The sequence below is a fragment of the Haematobia irritans genome, chromosome 2 (genome assembly GCF_050003625.1).
Source record: "Haematobia irritans isolate KBUSLIRL chromosome 2, ASM5000362v1, whole genome shotgun sequence".
Lineage (NCBI taxonomy): Eukaryota > Metazoa > Arthropoda > Insecta > Diptera > Muscidae > Haematobia > Haematobia irritans.
The window spans coordinates 85,459,070-85,483,928 of NC_134398.1; the positions used below are offsets into that span (position 1 = coordinate 85,459,070).

At 33.5% G+C, this 24,859-nt stretch overlaps 2 protein-coding genes and 1 long non-coding RNA gene across 4 annotated transcripts in view; 1 reads left to right on the forward strand and 2 right to left on the reverse strand.

The window, feature by feature from the left end:
• Window positions 1–1,438: 1,438 nt before the first annotated feature.
• Window positions 1,439–3,573, reverse strand: snRNP-U1-70K (small ribonucleoprotein particle U1 subunit 70K). The gene is made up of 2 exons (XM_075295509.1): window positions 3,416–3,573; window positions 1,439–3,334 (listed from the first exon to the last, which is right to left on the reverse strand). The coding sequence occupies exon 2, from the start codon at window positions 3,244–3,246 to the stop codon at window positions 1,993–1,995; it is 1,254 nt and encodes a 417-aa protein (XP_075151624.1). The 5' UTR covers window positions 3,247–3,334; window positions 3,416–3,573; the 3' UTR covers window positions 1,439–1,992.
• Window positions 3,574–5,481: 1,908 nt separating this feature from the next.
• Window positions 5,482–6,342, reverse strand: LOC142223128 (uncharacterized). Its single transcript, XR_012718587.1, has 3 exons — window positions 6,019–6,342; window positions 5,636–5,741; window positions 5,482–5,570 (listed from the first exon to the last, which is right to left on the reverse strand). It is a non-coding gene; the product is annotated as an uncharacterized LOC142223128 (long non-coding RNA).
• A 1,877-nt stretch (window positions 6,343–8,219) lies between these two features.
• Window positions 8,220–24,859, forward strand: part of sip2 (septin interacting protein 2) — a 42,945-nt gene continuing 26,305 nt past the window's right edge. Inside the window, exons 1-4 of one of the 2 annotated variants that reach the window (XM_075295511.1) lie at window positions 8,220–8,337; window positions 13,463–13,980; window positions 14,549–15,469; window positions 15,526–15,965. In XM_075295511.1, the coding sequence (XP_075151626.1) occupies window positions 13,662–13,980; window positions 14,549–15,469; window positions 15,526–15,965 (1,680 nt within the window). In that variant the 5' untranslated portion in view covers window positions 8,220–8,337; window positions 13,463–13,661. The other variant, XM_075295510.1, reaches the window with a different exon arrangement.

The following is a 24,859-nucleotide window of genomic DNA, read 5'->3' on the forward strand; positions in this document are numbered from 1 at the left end:
ACCGAAAATCAAGGATGATTTGGAGTCTACAATGAGAAGAGAAATCTTGCCATCTCTCGTCGGAAATGTTAGAATTAGTTGGTCGCATCTTATTGATCTCGATTTCTGGTTAACGGGCATACGAAATTGCTACGAACTTTGTGATTAAATATCGTGAGTTTTTATAGCTAACGAAATTATACCTAGTGCAAATATATAAATCAATGATTTACCAATCGTCCAAATAAATGACATGGTTCCTAGTTTTATAAAAATCTTGAAGTAAATAAACAATGCTTACCCTTGCCCTTACCTTACCACTTTCAAGATAATAATTACAATTTCGAAAATGTGATCAATTCGATAATTTTACTATGTAATTCGTGCGACGAACACGGTATTGCACTTACATATGTTTTACATGGAAATTTTTTCAGTAGTATCTTATCCTTCTAAACAAATGTGTTGGCAAATGATTAGAGTTCTAGAATAGGAAACTAAGTTAAATATTTTAATTCAAATAAATTACCTTCAGGATTTGAATTCAGTTTATAGCACGTTAATTTTACGGGTTTTCGAAATTCCAACAGTCCGCAATTTAGCAATAATGCATGTTGTGGCGTGTCAAATTGGGCTATAATGTTAAAATACACTAAATAACCTAATTTGGTAGTTTTCTTTTCTGACAAAAACTGAAGAAAATCTTGCTTGTAATATAAATTTATAATTTAATAAGCATTTGGCCCAAACACTTAATCAATGTGAGGTTATGATTAATAGTTAAAATTTCGGTTAAATGTTTTTTATCCCCATTTTCCGATATTCGGGGTCACAAGGATTAATTTTTCTTAAACTCAGTATGAACTTTTCATTATTGATAACTATACTGTCAATTAAGTTTGTAATGTTTAGATTTAAGAAAATATCGGAAACGAAACTTTACGATTCAGAATATCGGAACATTCAAATATCGGAAATATGCATATGGAACTTTTGAGAGAGCATTTGTAAGAAAAGAAAACACCGCAGTATCAAAGGCTTCAAGACAAATATTGAAACGATTCTTGTGCAGTCAGCATTTTTTTTGTTATTTATACACAGGTATACCTTGATTTACAGAACACAATATTTGACTGTCCAAATTAAATTACATGCGTTAAATCGGAACGCTTTAAAGAAGTGCCGCATAAATTAAGGTATACTAGTACATACACACGTCACAATTTATTTAACCACAAACCCTTTTGAGAGCATCCCAACACAATGTCCTGAGATAACTATAAAAATATTCGACAAATTCAAACCCGTTAAAAACTGTAAGAAGAGAAAGAAATTTATATCAATATTAATGTACCTGAATATACTTGTGATTCTCAGACTAGACTAACAAATTGTTCATGCTATTCAAAATGAACGTCGAATTCCTCCCCTTACCAGAGAGGGAAATTAAAAGTACACATTGTTCTATGTTGATACACGCCGTTTTTGTATATATTTACTTACTCTTATAGTTTCTTTATGTTCACACACAATCATTGTGGGAAATTTACTTAATATATAGGTTTTGATGTATGTTAGATCATATAAGTGTATACATTATTTTTCTTTTTTAATTAATTTTCATATAAATATTACTGCAATAAGCTCTTAAATATTGATATTATGAACAATTTGCCCTTGAAATAGCTTGAAATGATCATTTAAAAGCTTATTGTTAATAAATAGCACATACAACATTTCTACTTTTCTCTTTGGCGAGAATCAAAATTGGAGAAGAAATTGTTCTATTTGCTAAAGAAAATACCTGGTATTTGAAAGAAAAAATAAATCTACAATTTAAGTTAAATATAAAAGTTTTGAAAAGACATGTGCATATAGAATCTGATATCATTAATCAGGGGTTTTCAACTACGATTCATTTTGTCTTGATGTATTTAAAATTTGAACAGAGAAATAATCCATTGATCTAACATTTGTTACTTGCAATTGACCTCATTTAAGAAGTTGTTAAATTCATCGCCACCAATGTTGTTGGGTATCTCCAGTATTTTGCCCATTTTCTGTGCCACTTCCACGACCCGGAATAGGCGGTGGTGGTACACTAAACATATCTTGTGGGGGTCGAAACTTTTCTTCGTCTTCATCAGATTCTCGTTTAATTGGCGCGGATGGATATATTGGATATGATGGGTATCCATCATCAATGGGTTCTTCTTTAATTTTAATAACGTCCATGTCGCGGAAGTCGGGTTTACGCTCTTTTGAATCGCGACGATCGCGGTCTTTTTCACGTCGTTCTCGCTTCCTTTCACGTCGCTCCCGCGACGTATCTCGTTCCCTTGATTTTGAGCGTTTTTTCTTACGATCACGTTCCCGATCTTTTTCACGTCTGTCACGTCTCTCGTAGTCATCATACTCACGGTCACGGCTGCCACGACGTTTCTTCCGTTCCCTCGATCGACTTCGTGAACGACGGGGGCGCTCACGTTCTCTTTCTCTGATACGATCACGTGACCGTGATCTTCGTCTCATGCCGTCCGCAAATCGACCTCTATCTGTCGTGCGTGCATTTTCACGATCTTCTCGTTCACGTTCGAGACGATAACGCTCACGTTCGCGTTCATTATCTTCACGCCCAGAATGTTTGATGTTCACATCATTACCACCTCGTCGTGTACCACCTAAACCGCCCCCTAAACGGCGAGGCAGCCATCCCTTAACGGTCCGTGCTCTTTCCACATCGACAAGCACCCGTTTACTATCAATTTTTTTACCATCAGCATGTTTATAAGCAGCGTGCATATCACGTTCATGTTCATATTCGATGAAAGCGTAACCTTTGGGCTTACCAGTTTCTGGATCGTGGATCATAACTATTTTCTTAATAGGTCCGTAGATTTCAAATTCCCTTCTCAATTTCGATTCAGAAGTATCGTAGTTAATTCTGGCAACAAAAAGTGTTTTGAATGGATCTTCCGTCGCATTTTTTATCTCCTGTGGATCCCATAGAGCTATTTCCCTCTCCAACTTATACGCTACCTGTTCAGCCTTTTCACGTCTGCGTCTCTCCAACCTCTCTTGACGTGTCTCCATCTTTTTTGGAGGTGGTGTGTCTTTTGGATCTTCAAAGTCATTTAAAAAATTACCTATTCCCAAATAACCTCTCGACTTTTTTTCGTGAGGCAACTTATCCACTGGCGGCATGAATGGTATTGGGTCCCGCGCGGCAAATAGTGCCAACAAGTTTGGGGGAAGATACTGCGTCATTTTTCAGATAGCTTATCACCGTCCTTGTGAAAATCTTCAATTAATGTATATTTGTTTTCCTCTACGGCGTCACTTCGTTTATACAAACCTGTACACATTCATCAATTACAGTTTGAGGTTAGTAATTTGAATACAAAAAATATACTGCTAAAGGATTTCCGAAACTTACCTACACATCATTCTTTACAATGTATAGAACTTCAGAATATAAAAAAAGGTTGTGTTACCAAAATTCTGTAATAATTAATTTTCAGAAGAAATAAAATTATGTCGATGCTTAAAAAACACCCCACAAAAGAAGCCTTGAATTTTCACGGTTGGTAGCACTGATTGCCAATGTGGCAACTATGGTATGACATATATGATGCGCCGTTTAGACTATAAGTTTATCCGGACGACAATAGGCCTGTTCGCGTACTTTTCCAGTAAAATTTAGCAAGAGAGTAAAGCGGACCTTAGACGTTCGGATAAACACTGCGACAGAGGTTCGTCTATTTGTTGTGTGTTCGTTGAAGTTTTGCCCTTACACTGCAGGAACAAATGTGATGACAACATCAAAAAAATAAGAAGAAGCATAAACAAACAATGAAGTTGTATGAAGATTTATGGGTGAAACCATTTTTTACTGAAAAAATGGAAGAAAATAATAAAAAAATCTTGATATTTGTATCAAAACAATGATTCATGAAGTAATCCACATTTAATATATTACAAATTATTAGATGAATTTCAACATATTTGTCGCCTGGTTTTCCATTGATTGGAAGTGGAATTTTTTCACGTTTTTGCCACAATACTGGTTTAGATTTATATATTTATTTAATTTTCAACCAGAATTGGAGATCCATCACTAATTTCATTGCAGAAATGCCTGTTTTTAATGTAAAAATAAATTTGTCTTTGATAATGTTTGTCGAACATCCCCTTACACTCAATGATTTGTACCACCCAACCAGAAAAAATCAAAGTTGTTTTGATTTTATGCCAACACGTCCCCGCGACAACCGAACACGACCTTATACTATCGGATTTGTCGCCGCAACGTGTTGTGTCGCAGGGTTTATCCAACCGTATAAGGTGCCCTTAACAGCCTGTTTCTGTATGTCGATCGAGCTCTATCGATCGACTGGAATGCATAGAAACAGCTGATTTCTGGTTATAAATTCAGCTGTTTGTGTCGATTTCGGTCGATCGACTGAGCTCGTTCGACATACAGAAACAGGCTGTAAGAGTTTATTTTACTATTTTTGTCTAAAATTGCTGAAAAGTACTCGAACGACATACAGTAACTATTTCCACATTAAAATTTTCAACTTCTAAAGCTGAGTACTATGTTCAGTTTTCAAGCTGAAAACCAGCTTATTTTCACGGTTACTTTTTTAATTAATTAATATAGAAATATAAAATTATTTGCAATCAATTCCTTGTACCTTTTCCTTCCATCCCAATAAACACAAACGTTTGAAAAATGCTAAATTTCAACAATTTTTCAAACATTTTTTCAAAGGATTAGGGTAATATTCAAGTTGAGAAATTGTTGAGAAAATCGCGTTCTCAACAAAAAACAGACATTACCCTCAACAGTGAAATTCAACACATTAGCAATAATATCTCAAGTGTTATCCTCAAATTGAAATGCATCGCTACTCAATAATTTGTCAAACAATTTTCGATGCGAGTCAAATTCAAAATTAACATCGTTGCAAATACTTTTCAACCTAAATTTGTATGAATGATATCCCCACTTCAAATTGAAAGTCAAAGCCAAAATTCTATGAATTTTGTATAATTTATTCATTTTCATCCAAATAAAATATATAATAATATATAATAATACACTACACAACATAATACACTACAATACCAATTGATAAATAATAATCTTATTAAACATATCAACAAATAAGAACAAAATAAAAAAAAAACAACAAAACTTTAAATATCTTAAACATTATTAGTAAACACTTTTGCATTGATAATTCGTTTTCCTTCCTTTTGGTGTCATAAAACAGCATTAAAATTTATTAACATGCGTGTAATTTAAAATTAGGAACGTACTGGACCGCGTGTTAGAATTGATTTCCAGCAGAAGGAAATCACAAAATATCCATTTTAAACTGATAATAGCATATGAATTAAACTGACGATGTGATGCACATTTTCATCCAGAAGTTGTTGATTTCAACAATGTGTTGTTTTTAACAATTTTAATTGGTTGCACTTGTAATGTTTCTGGAAACTTTTTCTTGTCGATAAGCCACTCATTTTTAATTGGTCAGTTTCTTAATGATGTTTGCAAGAATGTAGCATCCAAAGATTTTTTTCTGCAAAGAGATTTAGATTTAGTGACTTCTCTAAAGTGTTGATTTAATTTTTCATATTGACATACCAATTATTATAAACTATTTGAAGCAGTTCCAGTTAATTGTCCACCATTTTTTCACCGGTCAGCTTTTTAATGTTTTCAAGAACGTAGAATCCATAATTTTAATTTTCTGCAAAGAGATATACAGTTTGTCAAGAAAGTGTTTTGACAATGGGATACAAATTATGTTTTGTTCCAAAATTAAATATAATGAAATTTTAAAAAATATTTTATTATGTATTTTGCAAAGTATACATACGTACACAGAATTAAAAATATAATAAAATATTTAATATTTCAATTATTTCTAGAATTTGAAATAGTTGGCAATGTCAAAAGACTTTCTTGACATACTGTACATTTAGTGACTTCCTTAAAGTTTTATATCATTTTTTATTTTCACTTACCCATTTTTATAAACTATTTGGTTATTTGTCTAAAATTTTCCATTTTTTTATTTCTTGCACTTAACCACGAACTTTGTTGCACAAATAAGTATTGAAAACCACATGGTTTTTTCGTTGCATTTTAGGGTAGTGTTTTGTCAAAGTTTTCTCATATTATCTTCAACACCTTTTCAAAGATTTCGTCAACATTTTGGCAAATTGGAAGTAATTCGCAAGCAATTTGAAGGTGTATTGAAGATGAGCTATTTCAAGTCAAGTTGAATTTATGTTGAAAATTATATTTACCCTCAAACTGAAAAGTTGTTGCATTTGAAAAACGCTCATCCTGTGTTTATTGGGATTATTTGGTAAGACTTGATCAAAATATAATCGTCTTCATACATATTTTTGTACTTTTAGTTTAGTGTTTTGGTGAAAAACCCGAACATAGTACTCACCTTAATATATTAAAAACAAAAACCAGATATTTTTTAACTTCCAGTTGTAGTTGAAGAACATGTACATTGTACGAGTACTCGTAAGTATTGAAAACCACATGGTTTTTTCGTTGCATTTTAGGGTAGTGTTTTGTCAAAGTTTTCTCATATTATCTTCAACACCTTTTCAAAGATTTCGTCAACATTTTGGCAAATTGGAAGTAATTCGCAAACAATTTGAAGATGTATTGAAGATGAGCTATTTCAAGTCAAATTGAATTTATGTTAAAAATTATATATACCCTCAAACTGAAAAATTGTTGCATTTGAAAAACGCTCATCCTGTGTTTATGGGGTGCTTTGTTTGTTATCAAAAACCAGCTGGCAACATATGCTATGGTTTGCAAGATTTTAATGGCGAAAAAAATCTCTAGCAAAAACTTGCAGTTTCTCTACCTAATAACTGTTATGCGCTTTACAGACTATCGGTTATTCCGGACGACAGTGCTCGTGTCGAACATATCCCATATATTGTGCAGATTATAAGTTAAGTCCGAAGGCATAATCGATATTGCTGCAAGTTTATGGGACCGATAACACATTTACCGATTATTTAGTCATCGCCGAGAAGATGCACTCATGCGATACTTTTTTGTAGTAACTTGGCGTGGTACAACTTCTCAATAGTGACGGCGTTTTCCGACGAGTTTTGGATGTCGTATACGGTTGTTTTCGTAGAGGTGGGGAATAGCGGTGTGCACGTGACACGAAATTGTCGTGACTCACGAAAATTTTTGTGATTCGTGCGTGAGTCGTGAGTCACGCTCATGACAACAGCGTGAGTATGCGTGAGCGTGATTAACAAACCAAAATGTCGTGGCTGAGCGTGAGTCACGAAAATAATATCTTCGTGAGTGTGCGTGAGTAACGAATTACACACACAAAAATATTCCTGCTCACAAACATTAAACGCTTAATAGTTAAATTCAATTACAATTACAGTTAAGACTTTAATAACACTCTCGATTTTAACAATGCTCATGTTTTCAGACACTTCGGTAAGGTAAATTAATCATAAAATTATTATATTTCTTTTCGTGAGTGTGGGTGAGTCCTACCAAAAAATATCGTGCGTGAGTGTGCGTGAGTATGATTTTTCAGTCGTGAGTGTGCGTGAGTAAACTATTACTCACGTGCACTCCTATAGTGGGGATTCTTATGCGCTTTACAGACTATCAGTTATTCCGGACGACAGTGCTCGTGTCGAACATATCCCATATATTGTGCACATAAGATAAGTCAGAAGGCATAATCGATATTGCTGCATGTTTATGGGATCGATAACACATTTACCGATTATTTAGTCATCGCCGTCAAGTCGTATCGATCCGACACACTGTAAACTGAAAAGTTGTTGCATTTGAAAAACGCTCATTATGTGTTCATTGGGATGGCTCTTCTAACAATAGTGATGGCAAAATACGTTCATGTACATTTTGTACTTTTTGATATACTGCCCCCATCACAGTTGACGATTGTTGTAGTGACATTTACGAGTCTGTGGAAGCGATGAGGATGAAATGGAACTTTGAAATGCTGGCAGGGTGAGTAACACAAAATCAAAACAAACAATTTTGTATTTGTTTATTTACTTTTTACTGACATTTTGTTTGACGTTATGATGCGCTTCTTTTATGTTTTTGTTGTTATTTTTGTTCTAGAGAGGGTACGTTATAAATAATTGTATCATGATCAGATTCATTCGAAACAGTCGTAAATCGTCTACGCCACAATACTGTTGTCACTAATTCGAACTTTAAAATAGCAAAAACGCCATTTTCAGTTAAGCGCTTGCAGCTGCCGGTATATTTTGCGATATTTTGGAAAATTGTTACTTGCAAGTGTAAGCATTGATAAAGTAGTAGGACTCTGTGTTGCGTGTGCGTTTGATACCATTGTTGATCAATTTTGTTAAATTTTACTAACTATATCATAAACAATGTCCTTGGAAAAATATGAAGCAAGTGAAGCATGGCGCACAAATTTAAAAAATTTTCTGTTTGTTGAACGGTAATGATGTCCTCACCCTTGGAATATGTAGCTATATATCAGCTCGTAGTTAAAAGAAGCGCTCAAAGGAGTATTGGATGAATATTGTTAGCCAAAGTAGCTTTAAAAACTATCATTAATTGTGGTCCGATTTTCAAAATAAAAGTGTATATATATGAGTTCGGATTCTATATAGTGATGAAAATGAGATCTGCTACTAAAAATCCATTACAATCCGATTTTTGAATTACAATTTTAATTTCATTTACTTCGATTCATGTTTATTTGCGAGTTTGGTTATTTTTTTTTTTTGTTTGTGAATGTAGACTCATGTAATTTTAAGGTAGCCTAACTAGCCCAGAAATAGAAATACTAGAACAATACTAGCATATTTTGACATTTTACTGAGACCTTGAAAGACAAAACCAAATTTCATCTAAGACAACCCTTAAAAAAGTGTTACAGGAAGAAAGGGGCAAAATCGCTCAAGAAACATGTCGAAAATTAGTAGGGTCGATGCCAAGACGACTGGAAGCCATTTGTGCTAACAAAGGGCACCATACCAAATACCAAGTGGACCAAAATACTGTCATACAATGTGATTACTGATGCAACGAATACTATTGTGAACATTTTTTTAAAATTTTTTCATTTAATGTTTAGAATTAATACAATGAAGTTAATTTCTTGATTTTTTATTTACGTTTTGCTTTAAGGTATGTCCAAGGAGACATTTCAATAAAAGTATTTAATGAAAATGTTAAACGGTTTACCAAAAATATACATTTGTTTTCAAGGAAGCAAAAAAAAACGAATACTTTTGTGGTCCACTGCACATCTAGACAATTTACAAATTCGCCGGAATTTTCTAACATTAACAGCCATTTTCCATATCCCTAACGAATACTTTCGTTCGACTAGGTTGCCCAAAACAGCTTAATATATAAATGTTTTAGCATTTCAGTCGAACGAAAGCCTTCGTTTCGGATATGAGAAATTGGCTGTAACTAACAGCCTGTTTCTGTATGATAACAGCCTGTTTTTATCCATATCTCCCAAACATTATTATATATATACCAAGTTTGTTCAGATAGGTCAAGAAACAAAGGAGATATATCAAGTTTTTATTGACCCTTTGGAGGGCTGCAGTTTGCTCCCTCTTTTGTATAACTGGATCTCGCGCATTACATTCCTGGGTGGTGGGTGGTTGTCTATCCAAAAGATGACGATTACTGCCAGGAACAAGCCAGGAGATACTGCTTTGACAAGATCTTGGGTCTCCAAATAAAAGCTACCCGGGGATGTACTGCGGAGATATTCTGTCGAAGTTCTAAGGGCAGCGTTCTGAAAGGTCTGTATCTTATTCCACTTCGTGTTGCTTGTTTGGGGTATCCACATTGGCCATACATAGTCTACCACTGAAAGTAGTCAAGAAGGTTTCTTTGTTCGGACTTTCTTTGTATTTTTGTTCAACTGATTGCTTACTTCTGCCGTCCATGTAGTGAATAGTGACGCTAAGGATTTGGTGACACATATCCTCAAATTTCTAATAGTGAAGTAACTGGTAAGATCAGCAAGAAGATTTTCGATCGCATAATATAGATGAAATAGTTTTAGTATCGAAACGAAATTTGGTTTCAACAGGATGGTGCCACTTGTCATACTGCCGGCGAAATTTCAGCGACAATATTATTTCGAGGACCGGACCGGTATATATTTTATTTGTATTTTGCATTTATTTGGTTTTGTTTTCACATATACGTCAAAATTTTAAATCTTATAATTATAGTATGTGGATATTAGTGGTAGAAATATAGGTAGAAATAGAGTGTATAAAAATTATTTAGTATACCATTAATTATAAATAAAAAGTATTAACAAATTGAAAAGTAATAAATAAAAATAAAAAGTATTAAAATGATAACAAAAATAAAACCCCTGTTTCTGTATATCGAACGATAGCTTTCTTTCGTATTTCAAACGAAAGGAAATTGATTTTGGTTTTTCTATTTCGAAAACCAAGTCATTTCTTATTTTGTTTTCGAGATGGAAACGAATATATACCATAGGTGTGAAGAAAAAAGTGAAAACTTTGTTAACATATGAATGAATTCTCCCTGCCAACATTTAGGGTGATTGTTTGCAAACATGAGTAAAAACTTACTCTTTTGGAAGATTAAAACGAGCTCAGTCATAGTTGAGTCATATTTAAGTCTGAAAAATGATTGTTTAAACTTTTGAATACTGAATCCGTTGAATTGAATTTAAAGACTTCTTTTTTGCTCTTTTGTTACTCTTCTTGGGCATTATTCATATTTGATAATTTTGGGGAGCAGTTTTTAACTTTTTTTTAACAGCATTAAAATCAATCAAAAATGACGCATTTGGGGGAGCAACTTATAAATCTCATTGATGTTTGTTTCGAATATTTTCTACAAGTTGGTCTAAGTAGCTCTATTGTAATGTATGTCAATTTGACAAAAAAAAATATATTTTTTTTGTTTTAAAAATCTCTAGTAAATATACTAGGGTTAATAAAAATCATAAAAATGAGTTATTTCTAATGAATAAATGTTTAACCATCTGGGGAGCAATCTGGTTGGTTCAACAATAGTAAATAATAGAGAAAGTTCAGTGGTTAAGACTAGAAGTGCCCATATGTAATAGGTACTTTTAGTTAAATGTGGTATCACAATGGACTGAATGGTCTAAGTGAGCCTGAAATTTAATCGGGCTGCCACTTTAACCTAACCTAACCTATCTGGGGGATTAATTTGTCACTCTTTTTATTAACTCATAAAAGAGTAAATATGTTAGTTATAAATACTCTTCCTACTGATTAATTTATGAATATAATATGAAACTCTTTAAGGAGTCAATGAAAAGAATAAGTTTTCCACACAACTACTTTATACTGGAGACTCATAAATGACTCCCAAAGCGCTCTTCCGCAATCGTTTTGAACATTAAAGTAATTCATAAATGACTCATTTGTGAGCGAAAATGTTGGCAGGGCTCAAGCCAAAAGTTTGAAAATACATACTCATTTTTGATAATCAATGTATTCTCATACAAACGAAACAAACTTTCAAAAATACAGAAACCCAAATTGAATCGAATTGGGTTTCTGTTTCTATCAACTAGGTTTTCGTCCGATATACAGAAACAGGGTATAAGTTTAAACACGGACAGTGAATTTTAAAATTTATATTTAATCAACAAAAACAAAAAGTTAAGTTCAAAATAACAAGAAAAGTAATGGGTCTTCTTGTCAATATTGTATTAAAAATATGGGTAACAAACGGAAGTATGTAATCCAGGACAGTTTTGATGAACTTTGGATGTATGGTCGATAATTGGTCCTCCAGAATGACCTTTGGAATTTTACAATTTTGGGATTATTCGTTTGGTTTGATGTCATGGACTAATGAAAAAATGACCTCCATGACCTCAATTCAAACGAATAATCCCAAATTGTAAAATTCCAAAGGTCAACAAACAAAACTAAACATAAAAAGATTTAAATAAAAAATCTGAAACTTTTTAGAAAAAAAGTGTCCCCACCCGTGTAAAAATTGGGGGATCTGATTTGATATGGTTAGATCTGAGCCAAGATATGGTCAGATCTGAGCAGATCGGAAAAATGGTTATATCTGGTCAGATCTAAATACTATGAAATTGGATCTGATCAGATCTCAAAAATGAGACACATCTAATCAGATCTAATTTGATATAATTGTATATTATTTGATACAATTGTATCTTTCGAGATCTTTCAACACATAAAAGCCCATAATTTGTATATAAAATGAGATCAATTGTTTTATTTAATAATACAGATAAAAAGTATGTGCATAATAAATATGTTTAATTTAAATTGATCCATCAAAGCTATTTAAGAGTATTGACAGTTGAGTTAGAGTGTTGTCCAGGGGTTTTTTCGTTTGTTTCTTCTGCTTTAGACTTAGACACGCGACTAAAGTATTACAGCGTTAAGGCAATCTGCAATGAAATTAAGTAAAAAAACAATTATTAAACAAATATAGGAATAAACAAATATGGGAATATATTGAACTATGTAAGCAAGTATTAGTATTGTTTTGGATCATTCTTCTTTAAGTTGCAATAAAAATTGCCATATAATTTTATGTTGCTTTTAATACTCACATTTAAAGTGTATTCGGGATTAGGTTAGGTATAGCGATAGGCTGTTATTTTAGGCTCATACATACTATTCAAACCATCATGACATCACAGTGATCAACATCTCACTTATCACTGACTGCTGCTCGATTCAATAATTAGCTCAATAACATGGGACCTCCTTGCTATAATCGAGTCCTATCGGCATTTCACGTTGCGCTGAAACAACTTAGAGAATCTTTGAAGCAGAAATGTCACCAACATTACTGCGATGAGATAATCCACCGCCGAAATAATTTAACTTTTTTGTTTCAAATAGGCTTAAAACAGAGTAAGAATTCATAAAATCGTACAAATCATTTAAATTTTGTCGAAAAAAATGCTAAATTCAATCTGAAAAAATTGTGAATTTTTGAAAATATTTGAGATCAAACGTTTCCAACAAGCGTTAGAATCCATTAAAAATTATAAAAAATATTTATTTGACAAAATATAACACAATTTTTTAATTTGAATCCAAAACACTGAATTAGGATTACACCTAAAGAAGTGAAGCAAATTCAGTGCAACGGCTGTTGAAATGGAGGACTTCCTATGACAAGCCCATGTTAAATTCATCGCTTCTGCGTCAATTATGCACCACTTCCGGATCCAAAAAGAACATTTTCATTACTTTTTTGACGACGCTTTTTTTGCTGGGTAAACAAATGGATATACCACATTTTAAGCACTTACTTTATATAACATTTGAAAACTATGGAAGATTCGTAGCTGCAATAAAAGTACAAAATATATAGCACTATCTATAAAGATTAAGTATTTTTTTCTCTACATAGAAAGCCGCCTGTGAAAAAGACCAACAAAACAGATGATAATATCCACCGTTATAGTTTGGATGTCAGTAAGGAAATACAAAATCTTGTAAATACACGAAAAAAGCAGTCTGAACATAACTATCCATCCTACAAAGAGCTTCCTGGAGAAAACGTTTATTCCAAAATAAGCCAAAGTGGGAGCATATACAAAGAAGGTGTGATGTCCAACTTTAATACAAATTTCCAGCTCTTAGGAAATGATACAAACGAAAGCTTTGAGGCTTATGAAAAAATGTGTGAAAAGACGGCTTCAGATCCTAATAGTACCCTATTTCGTTATTTACAAGAGGAACGTGAAAGCAAATGTTCACCATTGCGAAATACGAATGATGACACTTTTGAAATGCTAGAGAAAATGTGTGACAAAACGGCGTCGGATCCCAATAGTACATTATTCCATTATTTACATAGCGATCGTAAAGACGAAGTAATAGCAGCAAAAAAACGAAGTGGAAATTGTGCTACCATGTGTGTCAATGGTGAGTATATCTAACTATATCTCATGAATCACCATGCACAATATTTACATGAAATACGCTAATTGTATTTTATAGACTGTTTTTCGGAGGAATTTATTGTAAAAACATCTCCCGCTGTAGCTTATATACAAACGGTTGGAAAATGTACGAAGTAAAACCGAAATATGCAAGAACTTTTGTTGTTTTTACATATGTTTTCTTTGAAAAATCACTCAAAATTAGAAAGTCGGGGAATTTAAAGAAGTTACAATAGTCACAGCTTAAGTTGATTATATGAGTAGATAAATTAAATCAAAACCAGAGATTAGTACCGTACGTGTTCCATGAGAAGTTGTAACATTTTCTCAGTTGCTCTTTTCATTTTGCATTCGTAACAAAACTAAATGTTTTCTGAACACACACCAATGTAATAAACGAAAAAGATTCACAGGCTTTTTCGGTGCCGAGCTTAAGTTTCGTTTTGATCAAATTTCATATAATTGTGAGCATGTGTAGACTGTACATATTGCTATGCCCTTTTTAAAACGACGATGAAAACTAACTATATTTATTATTCTTCTTAATAAAGACACAGGCAATACAAGTCATATAACCGGAAATTTTTCCGACTGCACTTTGCTCGACGATGTTGAGGCCCCCTCTCGTTTGTGGGAAAACACAGTAACCATTGATTCTGGTTTTCGCACGTCTCCAATCAAAATGGTTGGTCTTATGCGTCCGTCGACCATACTGGAAGAGCCTGTAAACGAGTCAACAAATTCAGATATATCATCCCAAATCAGCTTTAGAACAGCATCGACTAAAGCGCCTTTAAGTGATATATCAAGCGCATATGATACTGCTCGTGAATCCACAGAAAACACTGAAAAAACTCTATTGAATCAGACGAACAAAGAAATAGAAATCGACGTCGATGACATTATTATGAAGGCTATTGAAAAGGCTCGGGTTTCTACAATACCACCATATGAACTGAAGGAAAGTGAAGGACAAACGAGGGCTGATGTGAATATTCATGGAGATTTAATTGATTTGGAAAAAACACTAGGCAATCAAGAAGACTTGGCCAACAATATCATTGTAATAGACGACGAGGAAAAGGAAAATGAATGTGACCTTGAAAAAAGTACATCAATAAATGATGATTCATCGATTATTGATATACTATCAGATGAAGAAATGTGTATATCATCAAAATTTGCTGATGTTAAGTTGGAATGTACTACCGTGGATCAATTGGATAATAATGTTGAAGGTAGCCAAGAGGAAACACTTGAGGAATTTCCATTTGACTTATCGGAGCAATGTGTAAAATTCAATGACACCATGGAGGAAGTGGAATATCTACTTAAAAAAGGGATTGAATATATGACAGCTAATGAAAATGCCATAGCACAAAATAAAGAAAATGAAAAATCAAAAAGTAATTATAATTCTCCTGTATTAAATTCAAAACAAAATAAACCTAATGTTAATCCACATCAAAAAGGTAAAATTCATACACAGTTTTAATAAATCCAATATATAATGTATTTTGATTTATAGCCAAACTCCATTCTTCGCATACATTCAATAAAACTCCTCAAACATGTATGTCTCAACGTTCCGAATTTGATATGAGGCCATTTCCCAAATTGGATATATTTGGCAAACCCCAAGGCAATGCGAGTCACCCAAGACAAAAAGAGTTAAATAGTAAGGATCAATTTGCACATATAGTAAGTCCAATAGGCACTTACATGAATAAAACATCAACGACTCCTCTAATGTCGACGGGCAGAATGAAGAGAAACAATAGAAACGTTTTAGATTCTTCAGCGTTTCGGGAACTCGAATACGAATCTCGACTGTGTGAACCAAAAATCGTTTCGACCTCCATCGTCCAACGTAATCAGCAGCAAAGTGGATTACAAGCGTTACCTGGTTGTGTTGGAATACAGAAAATATTGCCTAAGAAAGCGTATATTTCATCGGATCTTAAACATGTAAGTAAAAATTACTACGATTTACGTTTTTTTTTTGAAATGGTCTTCTTTCGAAGATCATATCTCTTCATTAAAATAAGAACACTTTAGGTTTAAAAGTTAATGAGTTATATTTATTTATCAAATTATTTCATAAGTCTTTACAATTGGTTGGTGTCCGGTACTTATAAAAGCCTAGACAAAGAACCTTTCGCTTAGAGGGCAGAAAGCTGACTGACTGAAATGGTCGAGCTGTGCTCCTTTTCTACTGTTTTCTGGCCGTTCCAAAATAAAGTATTCATCATATATAGTTGATATTTGATGGTATGCTTATACAGAGTTGCTAATTTAGCCGTTATATTTGAATGAATATTTATATGATACAGGGTTGCATTCGATCATGTAAACAAAACTAGTTTTTAGCTAAATGATAAATGTAGAGAGTTGCATTTCATCATGTAAACACTAAAGGACAATTCATATGAACAAAACGAAAATGAATGAATGAATAATATTTCAAATACAAATACATGAATGAAATAAATGTTTTAAATGTGCATGCAATTAAATATGTATATAATAATATAATGGGCAGCCTGCTTCATTCTCCCCCTCTGATGCCGATGGCGTCCCGATGAGGCATCAGCAAACCATCTTCGGAGTCATCCTCTTCGTCTTAACTTGGGCTGGTAAAGGAAAACTTGGATTTGGGACAATCCTCAAAATACCAACATCTTTGAGTCATATTCAAAACAATTCCTGCCTGATCAAAAAAAATCAACTCCAATATGTCTTGGTTGCATGTGGGAGGGAAACGAGTCGGATCTTCCTTACTCTATCGCCAATAAAAACATCGCAGATAGTGGACATTACTTTTCGGTTTGAAATGGTTCCATCAGCTAAAGTAACGTCGGCTAGAACATCTTGAAAAACACAACCATGTCGCTGTCGAAATCTTCTTCAAACTCAAGCTGGCTACGCTGGTTCGTGCTCCACTGTCAAATACGGCTTCACCTTTCAAACCAAAAAATTCTATATGTGTTGTGGGCAGTTCATGACCAATTGTTGAAGATAATGAATTAAACGCCAAGTTCTGAGGGCTGTCTTTCTTGTGTTTGCTACAAGCAGGACAATTGATAATCGATAAACGCCAGGAGCTCGACAGCCGTAGCATGAAAACGTTGGCGTCTTCATCAATGACTGTACTTGGGTAGCTGGTTGCACTTGTTGTTGGCTTGCAGACACATTCTCTTGTTTATTTTGAAACTCTGCCCGCTTCATTTTCAAGCAGTTCTCAATAGTGTGTCCCTTTGCACGGCAGAAACTACACAGTTTCATTATATTAGCATCTTCCTTCGTATGCGAAAATTCTGTGGTGGATGCTCTCTCATTCACAAACATCTCAGCTTCTCGGCAAGCAGCGATAAGGTCTCCACGTGGGACACGTTCTCGAACACTGACATTGAGAAGTCCATATATCATGTTAATTTGAACGTTGCTTGTTGAAACTGATGAATGCAGTGGGATGTCCTCAGCTACTGTGTTTGCTACAGTCTCAATGAATTTAGTAACTGGTGGGGATTCGAAAGCTACTAAGTTGGGCGCCAATGAAATGGTCTTCTTTCGAAGATCATATCTCTTCATTAAAATAAGAACACTTTAGGTTTAAAAGTTAACGAGTAACTTCTTGTTGCTACTCTGATGTCTTCACTACCAACAAACACATATTCCTCTTTCTCTCTTATTGAAGTGTACTCAGAGTGATCACGTCGAGTATGTTGCGAGAACAAAACTTCATAGAGTACTCCATGTACCACGTGCAGTTTCAGAAATACATAAAAACAGTTACTCTCCATAATAAATGTTTTCGGTTTGTTATAAAGAACGGTAAACGTTATGTTAAGTGTGTGACATACATAAATATATGAAATATGTGACATACATACATATCTATGATTAATAATAATGGAAAGTTTTGCTTCGCACATAACTGAGAAATACTTGTGGTACCTCGTGAAGTGAAGAGAATCCATGTTGTACTTCTTCTCAAGTACTTACATTTTTATTGTTCCTTCTTTTCGGAACACATATTGTTTCGGATAAGTACTTGGTGGTATTTGACAAGCAAGTGTTCTCTTCACTTCACTACTTGCGCTCTGAGAGAAAGACAGTGTATGTACTATATTCGACAGCGAATTGCATACATGTAGTGAAAAGTTATTCGATGCAGACCTCTAGTCCGGTACTTATAAAAGCCTGGACGAAGAACCTTTCGCTTAGATGGCAGAAAGCTGACGGACTCAAATGGTTGAGCTGTGCTCCTTTTATACTGTTTTCTGGCCGTCCAATATAAGGTTGCAAAATAAAGTATTCATTATACATAGTTGATATTTGATGTTATGCTTAAGGCCGGTATGCACCTCTAGCGAAATTTTCGGTAGCAAAATTTTATTTAAGTCTACAACAAAAAAACAGGGCCGTATACACAAATTTTAAACCATCTAATCGCTTTTAAAAATTGTTAATATAGGTTCCAAATATTCCTCAAATAAATTGTTTATTATTTACAGACCTTTTAAAACTTTTGCGCACACAATGATTGTAATAAATTAAATGTTTGCTGCCAAAATATGCTTTTGACAACCCTGTTATTTTCATTAGAGGTGCGTACCAGCTTAAGAAATTGAACGCTACCGAAAATTTCGTTAGCATAAATAGCAATGCATTTCTTATGGGAATGAAATTTTTCGCTAGAGGTGCATACCGGCCTTTATACAGAGTTGCTAATCTAGCCGTTACATTTGAATGAATATTTATATGATACAGGGTTGCATTTGATCATGTAAACAAAATTAAATGATAAATGTACTGAGTTGCATTTCATCATGTAAACACTTAAAGGACAATTCATATGATTTTGTTCATTAATGAATAATAAGTTAATTAAAATATAAATACATGAATGAAATAAATGTTTTAAATGTGCATGTAATTAAATATGTATATAATAATAATATAATGGGCAGCCTGCTTCAGTTTTAAATATTTTGTAAATTTACATATTAAACATAACTTGATTCAATCGCCATCATAATCTGCATCATATGTAGTAGCAAGTACAAAAATATGTTTCGCGAAAAATATGCAAACGTTCGGAGAACTTTACCCATGGGATTTTATCTGTTGGACCTGGAAAATGTTAACTTAAACAGTCTGCTAATGTTTTTGGAACAATCTTGTTGGTTCAACAAAAGAAAATAATCGAGTAGGTTAAAACTAGAAATGGCCATATGTAATAGGTATCACAATGGACGGAATAGTCTAAATGAGCCTGAAAATAAATCGGTCTGCCACTTTAACTTAACCTAACCTAAACTATAGCTGTTGTACTTTTATGTTTAATAAAAGACTACAATTGCTAATGTTAACAGAAAAGCAAAGTATGTATTTAATTATTATGTTGTTAACAGTGGTGAACTATACACTGGACGTGCTGCTCGCGCGTCGGTTTAATTCTGTTACTATCTCTGTCTATCAATGTCAATATTGTCGCTGTTCCGAAATATTAAGTTTATGATTGTACCCAGCAAAAACTAGGTAACCACAACTAATTACAATTTGCATTACCAGAAGTAAAACTCTAGTTAAACGTTGCATTACATTGCGATGAGTTATAGTGACTAACTTGTAATCACTCTTATTCCTGAAGTCGCCCTCGCTCTCGTCGCTTTTAAGTCGTCTCATCATTCATTTGGTATTCCTGTAGAGTGGCGACGGCCGATAAAAGGCAGATATCACTAGAAAACAATCAGTTGATGTGAAAAAAACTGGATTTTAATTTTTTCGGTTTAAAATATTTTTATTTCGGACACAATTCTAAGTCGGAAAATCACGAAAAAATATTTAATTTGACGCGATAAAAATGTGGATACATATTCAAGGAAAAGCTTCCAAAACTATAAAAATGGCGACGACGCTGAGATCAATGGCATAAGGATCATCGTGAAAGAAAACAATCAGCTGATGTGCCAAACTGAATTTTAATTATTTGGTTTAAAATGCTGTTTGTTCGTAATCATATTGTGACTTGGAAAATCAAAATAAATGATAAATTTGACTCTTGAAATCATTTACATTCGTGTATATTCTGGGTTTCACATGAAAGACTTGCGGGGAATTGTTCCCGTAGGCGTTGTTCTGCATGCTACTTTCCACCTCACAGATGGGAGAACTTTGCACGGAAAGTTTTTTAGTGGAATCTTTCATATTTGCGAAACGAAGGATTTAAAACCAAAGTACATCATTTATTTTCAATCTGTCATATGTTTTCTATAGCTTCATAAGTATTACGAATGATAAAATAGCACGAAACCCCTCTTAAAAACAAAATTTATAAATGTATCACAAATTGGCCAAGATTTTCCTTCCACTTGTTGCTAAAAATTGGGGGTTGTTTAAAAGCAGCTGATTTTATGTAAGTTCGAAATGACGGTGTTGCAAGATTTTGAGAAAGCGCATTGAAACTTTTGTAATTGCTAAAAATGATGTTATTGCTTGTTAATTATCAACGAATTTTCTTTAAATACGATTAGTCTTACATTTTAAATAAAAACAAACTACTTTTTGAAGCAAATAAAATAAATGAAAACAATAGTTTTGATCCCAAAATTGCTATAAACGATTGGGCAACATTACTTCTGCAAAGCGTCGCACGCAAGAGTCAGTCAAGTATAATAAACTGCGTTAAGAGTTCTCGCCGTCGGTAGAAAAATATTTTACTTCACAAAATTATTTGCTTTATTTAGTAAAAAAAGCATAAAATACAAAATATTCGGCAATTTTGAATTTGTAGTAGTAGTAGTTCACTTTATTATTATCCATATTTTCGTTATTTTACTTTTAGGACTTATAGATAATTTGCATAATACATAATTCTTATATTTCTTATTCCGAAAAATATATCAAATGTGAATTTCTGACAATAACTTTCAGTTGTCTGTCAGTTCCAGTTTTTCCCCATTTAACAGTCTTATTAATTCATTTTCAGTTAGTTGATCTTTTCCTAAATGTCTGATACGCAAGTGTCTAAATATTGGACATATAGCTATAAAGTGCTGCAGATCTTCAATTTGCCTTGTGTTGCATAAAGTACATTCTTTGTTACTAGATTGATGCATATTGACGCTTAAGGGTAGTATGTCAGCTCTCGTTTTCAATACAACACTGATTTTGTTTATCTTCCATACGTCTTCAATATAGTCTAAACCAACATCGTAATTTAGAAATCTGTAGAATCGGTTCTCGCTTCCTACAGCTCTGGTAATTTTCTCGAGATAGCTTTTTGTTTTAAGTATTTTTTCGTTCCATTTTTCGAATGAACTCATCAGATCATCGGCTTGAATACTAGCTTGAACACAACTCTCTTGTAGTGTTTCAGCCCAGAATATTTTTTATTCCATATTTGTACAGATAATTTGTGTGGTAACCGTAACGATTGATAATGAAAAATTGTTTTGTACACATAGTTCAAATGTAATTGTAATGAATGAAAATGGTTATCCATTGTGTCTGTTTCCAAAGCCAATATATAGTTCGGAAAAAGTCCTAACACTCTTTTTAAGAAGTATCTTTGGAGTTTGTCCACTTCCTCGAACCAGCTATACCCCCAGACTTGTGCAGCATATGTTTGTGTTGACCTACACACGCTTTGAAATATCCTCCATTTGGCTAATAGATTGACTTGAGGCCTATTTACTAAAGTCTTCCAAGTTGCATTTATACAGTTTTTTGATAAAGTATTCTGTTTTCCACGTGTTTTTTAAAAGACATAGTTGGCGTTAATGTAACTCCTAGGTAACAGTACTCATTAACCACCTCAATGCTTTCATTTTGATAAATCCACTTATCATCTCTGGCAAATCTTCCTCCATTTCGAAAGACCATTATTTTTGATTTTTCTAGGTTAACCATCATATTCCATCGCATACAATAGTCTTCAAGTTTGTATATCATGTTTTGTAATACTGTGCGGTTATCTGACAATATCACTATGTCATCCGCATATAATAAAACACGGATATTTAAATCATCAATCATTAAACCTCCTTCCAACCAATCATGGAGATCATTTACATACAAGGTGAAAAGTAGTGGAGACAATAAACAACCTTGTCTTACACCTGTGTAAGTGTTAAAGTGTTCGAATAACTCATTTCCGGTCCATACGACAGATTTTTTATTTTGATACAACGCCTGTATCATATTTATCATTTTTGTAGACATTCCTATTGCTTGAAATTTGTAAATCATCAAGTTTCTTGATATTCTATCAAGTGCCGCGGAAAAATCTGCAAAAAATGCGTAAACTTTCCGCTTTTCTGCCATTTTTAAATGAACAATCGAAGCCAAATTGTATATGTTGTCCACAGTTGAATAACCTGGCCGAAATCCTGCCTGGAACTCGTTAAGGATGTTATGTTTATACACCCATTTAGAAATTCTTGAGTTTAGAACTCCCATTAATACTTTCGCCATCGTATTCATAAATAATATTCCCCTATAGCTTCTCGGATCATCTACATTTGCTTTTTTATGAATGGGAAATATAACTGTTTCATTTACAAAAAAAAACGCGGATTCGATCGTTCGTTGCAAGCAGACGCGAAATTAAAGCTCTTGAATAAATTGAATATTTTTTTCATAAACACAACATCTAAAACATTAACAATTTTTAAATCATTTGAGTGAGATTTGATTTCACTTAAATGGTATTAAATTCATGAGATAACATGGATTTAAATTGTGGAAAATGTAAAACCACTTGACGAGACACGGAAGTAAGGTGCAGCAGTTTTTGCGGAAAAATTTTTCATATGAAATGTGTTGGCTTATCAAAGTATGAGTGCGATGCAATTTTTAAACACCAGAATATTATTTTTTTTTTGTGATTCTTGTATTAACTTTATGCTGGTCACAAATGAAAATTATAAACATTGTCAATGGTTATTGAAAATGAAGCAAAAATAACTAGCGAAATTAACAAAAACAACCAGTATGTGGAGAAACGAGTTGAAGAGGCAAAGATAGAAATTATGAGCGAGCTGAAAAATAACAAAGCTAATCCAGGAGTACAAACATATGCAGACAAGCTTAAATCTACCAACAATGTACCCGTTATTTTGAAACCAAAAAATAAGCAGAACAGTGAGACAACTGAGAGAGAGGTAAAAGAGAGGATTAAGCCTTCAGCACTCAATGTACAAGTAAAAGGAATAACGAAGAGAAATGATGGTATGATAGCTATAAGATGCGAGAACGAGAGTGCACGGAACGTTTTAAGAGAACAAATTAAAGAGAAAATGGGAGAAAATTACGAGGTACAATCACCATCAATGAGAAAACCGAAACTGTTAATTGCAGGTTTAAGCGAGGAGTTGGATAAAGGTTCAGTCGTTGCAGCTATAAGAAAACAAAACAATATACAATGCAATTATTTGGAATGTGTCAAGGTATACAGGTCATATAAAAATCGAAACACATTTAACGCCATAATTGAGACTGATGGAGAGGGATTTAAGGAAATTATTGATAAACAGAAAATTAATATAGAGTGGGATAGATGTCCTGTATATGATAGTTTGAAAGTTTTAAGATGCTTCAAATGTTGGGGATTCGCTCACACATCGAAACATTGCAGAAGTGAAAATAAAATATGTGCTAAATGCAGTGAAGTTGGCCACTCGTACAGAGAGTGTAATAATAACATATCCAAATGCATAAATTGTTTAAAGGCAAAAGAGAGGTTACATCTATCGGATATAGACATCAATCATGATTGCCGAGATACTGGGTGCCGTGTTCTGAAACGTAGAGAAAGAATAGAAGCAGAAAGGGTGCAATACTAGCAACCAAAGAATATATGTGGATTGTACTTAAATATTGGTGGATTATGTGCTAACTTTGAGGATCTGGAAGTAATACTTGGTGAAAACGAGTTTGACTTTATTTGCTTGAGTGAAACACACCTAACTGCAGACTTGGAAGATAGAGAATTCTCTATTCAAAACTACAATATTTTGAGATGTGATGGTGATTCTAGGCATACGGGTGGTGTGGCTCTTTACATAAAAGATTCATGGCAATCAAGAGTTATTGAATGTATAGCAATTGATAAGACGATTTGGTGGCTTAAAGTGGAAATCTGGAAAAGTTATATAAAATTTTTTATTGCTGGTGTTTACAGATCGCCAAATAGACAAAACAGCTCAGAAGAAATATTCTGTAACTTTTTTGAAAACCAAATGGACAAAATTAGTGGAAATGACATTGGTATTATTGTTGGCGATTTCAACATAAATTGGAATGAAATTTCTACAAAGCGACAAAAAATTGAGGAAATAATAAATGATAATTTTTTTAACCAAATTGTAAACCAACCTACCAGAGTTACTAGTACGACTTCAACCTTAATTGATTATGTAGTAACCAATATTGACCTATGTACTGCAAAAACCTGTACAAACCTCAAAATTAGCGACCACGAATCAATTGAAGTTAAGTTTCCATCAAAAAGAGAGACAGTTACCACAACTAAGAATATCCAAATATTGCGTTACAACGACGACCTTTTCCGAAGAACCATAGTTAATGATGACATTTATTACTACCATCCTGTAAATTCCGTTGATGACTACGCCGAACGTCTGTTTGAAAGTATTAATAGGGCTTTGCATCCAATGATATGCACGAAGGAAACAAAATCAAAAAAATTACCAAACTATTGGTTTAATAGCAATTTAAAGAGAATGCAAGTTCACAAACAACAATTACATCAAAGAGCTGTTTGGATAAACGATAATACTAGTTGGGAAAATTATAGGCATTTCAGAAATCAATACAAATCACAACTTCGTAGT